The sequence below is a fragment of the Pollicipes pollicipes genome, unplaced genomic scaffold, assembly GCF_011947565.3.
Source record: "Pollicipes pollicipes isolate AB1234 unplaced genomic scaffold, Ppol_2.1 Scaffold_3447;HRSCAF=4054_pilon_pilon_pilon, whole genome shotgun sequence".
Classification (NCBI taxonomy): domain Eukaryota; kingdom Metazoa; phylum Arthropoda; class Thecostraca; order Pollicipedomorpha; family Pollicipedidae; genus Pollicipes; species Pollicipes pollicipes.
The window spans coordinates 27,974,624-27,979,629 of record NW_023596297.1 but is presented as its reverse complement, the minus strand read 5'-3'; the positions used below and the strand labels follow the sequence as shown (position 1 = coordinate 27,979,629).

At 64.2% G+C, this 5,006-nt stretch overlaps 1 protein-coding gene across 1 annotated transcript in view; it reads right to left on the bottom strand.

The window, feature by feature from the left end:
- Positions 1-2,854: 2,854 nt before the first annotated feature.
- LOC119092377 (uncharacterized) overlaps positions 2,855-5,006 on the bottom strand; it is an 8,274-nt gene continuing 6,122 nt past the window's right edge. The window contains exons 2-5 of the mRNA XM_037215340.1: positions 4,496-4,665; positions 3,604-4,217; positions 3,215-3,336; positions 2,855-2,877 (exon numbers count right to left, since the gene is read on the bottom strand). Coding sequence (XP_037071235.1) covers positions 2,855-2,877; positions 3,215-3,336; positions 3,604-4,217; positions 4,496-4,665 — 929 coding nt within the window. The remainder of the gene's footprint in view (positions 2,878-3,214; positions 3,337-3,603; positions 4,218-4,495; positions 4,666-5,006) is intronic.

Sequence of the window (5,006 nt, the reverse complement as noted above, 5' to 3'; positions counted from 1 at the left end):
GCGCTGACCGGGCCTGTGGCGCAGGTCGGGCCCCATGCTGCACAGCCAGAGCCAGATGGAGCTGTGCGACACGGCCCGGCTGCCGCTGGTGATCCGAGAGGCCGACATTGAGTACCAGCTGCACCGCGTCACGCTCTTCAGCCGGCTCACGCAGGTCAGACCGGGCAGCGGCTGTCGGTGCCCCCCCCCCCCCCCCCCACTCCCGCAGCCGGAGCTGTTTGCCTCGAGCGATGGCGGGGTTAGTTGGGTTGCTGCGAGAGAAATGGCTTTATGTGGTTGTGATGGGATGCGAGGTAATGTTAAGTGAGGTGAGGTGTGGTGTAGGGTGATGTGAAGTGCGATGTGAAGTGTAATGTGAGGTGGTGTGAATCGATAGAAGTAATGACAATCTCACGTTAGTTGGAGTAATTACAATTCCACGTTCTTCAGAAGGAATGATTGGAATCTCAGCGGGATGTGTCGGTAAGGATTCCGAATCGCATCGCAATCCGAGCCGCACAACAAAATACTTGCGGAGTCATCAGATTCTGTCTAAGCCAGCTAAGATACTATCTTTACATGGCCAGTTTATATAAGTTTTGCACGAACCCGGACTAAGCTATGGCGAACGTAATCCCTGACCGCGTAAATTACATTCCATAGCTGACAGGTTATATAATGGCGGGGTCGGCCGTACACCTGCTGATCCCTCACCTGCACGGCGAGGATCCCTCGATCCCCCGGGAACACATGACTCTCACCGCGCGACGGCTCCCACCTTGCCAGCCTGGGCCACGGAAACCTGTGAACGGTGCCTCGTTATACTTGACACAGCTAGTGACACTCTCAGTGCGCATTTTGAGCTACCGTTTTGATTTAGGCCACGAATAGTCTATTTTTAAGCAGGGCGTCATGCCTGAAATCACGTTGGGCTGTATAGGTCTAAGATATTGTTTTATTGTTGTAAATTGTTTTATTGTTTCGCGGTAACTAGTTGGTATGCATAATTGTGCAATCGGTGTGCTAATCGGTAAAAACAAGCTTTGAGCAGGCATCGCCCCAGTTAGGCCAGTTGTGTTGTCAAGGTCAAACACGGTCGCTGATGTATGATGAAGTTAACCTTAGATGGACCCTAGACAATTGTTTCGTGTCACTTTTAATCAAGGTCGCGAATTTGTGCAGTCCACCTCCAGGTTTCGTGTTTGCTGCGGCAGGACAGTGCTTGGCGTGCCGTTCCCATGTGTTTCATTGGCAATATGTGAAACATTCGCTTGTCCTAGAGAGAAAACCGAATATCACGAATGCGTGAAATATCAAGCCGTCGTCTAGTTTTTCTTTCCTGGCTTTTACTTAGCGGCCAAATACCGACGGGCATTGTGTATCTCTCCGCCTACCGCGCGCATGCAAATATTTCCGGCATGGCGAGGATTGAACCGTAGAGGCTTAAGCGCACTACTGCGGCTGTCAGCGTGTATAAATGTCGGCTAAACGATTTCGTAGAGAAATGCCTCGGGGGGTTGCGTGCTTGTTACTTCAATGTGATAACAGCATGCATCCAAACATGCCACTGTCAGGTCGATTGCAACCATCCTGACTGCAATTACAACACCGATAACCCGAACGCCGAAGGGAGGGTGCTGCTGCGACAAGGCGAGGCTCTGACCCCAGATGACTGTCGCCAGCGCGGATGATACACATGTATTCACATCATCCCCTGAGCTTGACACCGTCATCATTCAGGCGGCACCCCTCGCGGGAGTAGCCGCCGTGCCAGGGCGACACCGCGCGTCTCAAACCGTCCGCTGGCTGGCGGCTATTCATCGGTCACTCGCCGCCCCAGCGCCGGCAATGCCTGGCGCTGGGCTGCTGGGCGCTGGGCGCCGGGCTGGCGCGCTGCCGGCTCTCGTCCACTGCACCGCGGTGCGGGGCCAACGCGCCGGCCGATCGGGTCTAAACTTTGATGGCCGGTCCGTCGTAGTCCACGGCATCCAGTCCGGGTCCGGCGCCGCCCTCAGCCTGCCGCAGCAGCAACTGCACCAGCCGCTCGTCGCGCAGCACGCGCGGCACCTTGAACTGCAGCGGGCTGGTGTCGGAACCGGCCAGCACGTGCTGGCGCAGCCGCTCGAAGGCGCCCGGCCGCAGGCAGACGGGCCGCGCCGGCCCGATGGCGCCCTTCGTGCGGAACGAGCGGTACACCTCGTGCCGCTCACACAGGGCGTCGTCCAGCTGCCGGAGCGAGAGGGCGGTCAGAGAGGGCGGCGGCAGGCTCGCGACGGTCCGACGGGCGGGTCGCGGCTGTGGGGCCGAGGCGGAGCCCACCGCCCCGGCCCAGGGGTGGTGGCAAGTCCCCCCGCTCCAGGGGGATCTGTGTTTCCCAGCACAGTCGTACTCGACGGCCTAGCGACCGCCGGACGCTCGCTCGCCGACGGGGAGGATTGGGACAGCACGACGCGGCGTGATGGGACCGCTGAGGGCGGCGCACGCCTGGAGCCGGCGGCGCCGCACGAGCCAGCCACGAACGAGAGCAACACTGCGCCGCCCACCTGTCGCGCCTCGGCCTCCGACAGCGCCGGCCCGTCCAGCTCGAGGAAGACCAGGTAGTGGGGCGGCCCGGCGGCCGACGCCGGCAGCAGCACGCTCTCGGCCGTCGTGTAGTCGACGAGGGCGGCGCGCCAGCCGGCGGCCGCCGCCCGCAGCGCCGCGTACAGGGCCTCCTCCGACATCTTCTCCGAGTGCACATCCAGCAACTGGCCTTTCCTGGCGCACGAGCAGAGAGGAGTCGGGTGCGATACTTCAGAGGCGCGCCCAAACACCGTGTCGATGTGCGCTCTCAAATCTGATTTGTCAAGGATTGGTGACAGATCAGACCGGTCGTTCAGCACTGATATTCGGTCTTTGCTGGCATGCAGCCACGTGAACGGTAAGATATGGACATCGCGACCAACCAGCAGTCAACCACTTAACATGATGCATTGCGTATGTCGCCAATGCTGTGCCCAAGACGGGCTGCTGGCCACACAGCCATGCGTGCGGCGCACTACCCTCCGTCTACTGATGCGGAGCAACAGGACAGCTGTCCGGTACCTGTACAGAAACTCGACCACAGGCGCGCCGTTGTAGAACGAGGCCACCCGGACGACGTCTCCGATGCGGAAGCGGTAGAAGCCGGCCCTGGTGGTGACGAGCAGCTCGTACTCGCCACCCGGCCGCAGCTCGGAGGCCAGCAGCGGCCGGCCGTCGCCGCTCGTCTCCACAAACTCGAACAGCATGGCGCGCGGGTGCAGCACGTAGCCGGGCGGCTGCCGCTCCGGCCAGAGGTTGACCCCGAGCAGGCCCTCGGTGGCGGCGTAGAGCGCGCTGTAGATGGGCACCTCGCCCGTGTAGCGCTGCCGCAGCCGCCGCTCGTACAGCCGCAGCGAGCCCGACGTCACGGTCGTGATGAAGTTGAGGTGCGGCCAGACGCGGCGCGCCACGTCGGCGAAGCCGGCGCCGAACACGCGGCGCAGCTCGGCGGCGCGCGCCGGGTCCGGCCGCAGCGCCGCGTCGCAGGCGGCGCGCACGGCCGCCGGCACGCGCACGTCGGCGCCGAGCCGGCCGGCATCGATGTCGCGCACCAGCCGCGGCCAGTCGCGCTCCAGCGCCGCGAACACGGCGTACACGAACGACGCGAAGTTGGCCTCGATGGCGCCCAGCTGCTGGTCCAGCAGGCCGAACAGCAGGTGCACGTACACGGCGTCCGCCTCTGAGCCGATCTGGTTAACCTCGGGCGGCGCGCTGTACAGAAACTGCGTGTGCTCGCGGCCGTCGCGCTGGCCGGGTGGCGCCACCGAGGCGGGCCCGATCGGCAGACCCCCGCTCGAGTAGCGCCAGCGCGGGGCCACGAACGGCCGCATCTGGCGCTGCAGCCGGCCGGCGCCCGGGAAGGCGGCCAGCTGCCGCTCCCACAGCACCAGCACGCCGCCCACCAGGTTGAGCACCAGGCCCTGACTGACCGGCATCAGCTTGCTGCCGCCCGAGGTGCCCGAAGTGCAGGCCAGCGAGCGCAGCTTGTCCGTGAAGAGGACGTTGGGCTCGCCGTCCGCCAGCCGCTGAACGTAGTCGGCGTAGTGGGCGTACTCAGTCGGCGGGTGGGCGACGCGGAACTCCGCTAGGTTGTGGATGTCGGCGAAGCCGTGGTCGCGGCCGTACGGCGTGTCCCGGCTGGCCTTCACACGCTCCATCAGCGTCTCCTCCTGACACTGCGGACAGACCACGGGACACTACGGCGTCTCCTGACACTGCGGGCAGACCACCGGACACCGCAGCGTCTCCTCATGACACTACAGACAGACCATCGGACACTGCGAACGAAGTTTTGTTACATCACGGAGATATGACAGTTTTGTATGACTAATGCTTTGTCGTATCGTGTTTTCATTATTTCAGTCGCATATTTTACTGCGTCCTGAGAAGGGTTTAATATCAGTCAAGTGATGTGCACTGCGGACGAGGCCGTTGTGAGCCGCCACGCTCTCACCTGCATGAACCGTTTGGTGTCGTTGTCGAACCTGCGTCGCATGTAGCGGGCGGCCAGGCGCAGGGCCTTCTGCGCCACGTACTGCCGAATCATGGAGCCGAATGTGTGCCGGTGCGACTTTCGTGCCGCGCTGATCTGTATGCAGCCGAGCGCCAGCAGGGAGAGGACACCTGCGGCGATGCGGGCCGGCGCGTGAGGGCGGGCGGCGGCGGCACGGCGCGGCGGCAGAGCCGCGGGGCCGGGGAGGCGCCGGGGCGGCCGAGCACGGCCGCGACGGCGGGGCCGGCCGGTCCGGACACGGCGCGTGAGGGCAGGCGGCGGCAGAGCCGGCCGGCCCGGACACTGGCGCGTGAGGGCGGGCGGCGGCCCGAGCACGGCCGCGGCGGCAGAGCCGGCCGGCCCGGACACCGGCGCCTGAGGGCGGGCGGCGGCCCGAGCAGCCGCGGTGGCAGAGCCGGCCGGCCCGGACACCGGCGCTGAGGGCGGGCGGCGGCCCGAGCACGGCCGCGGT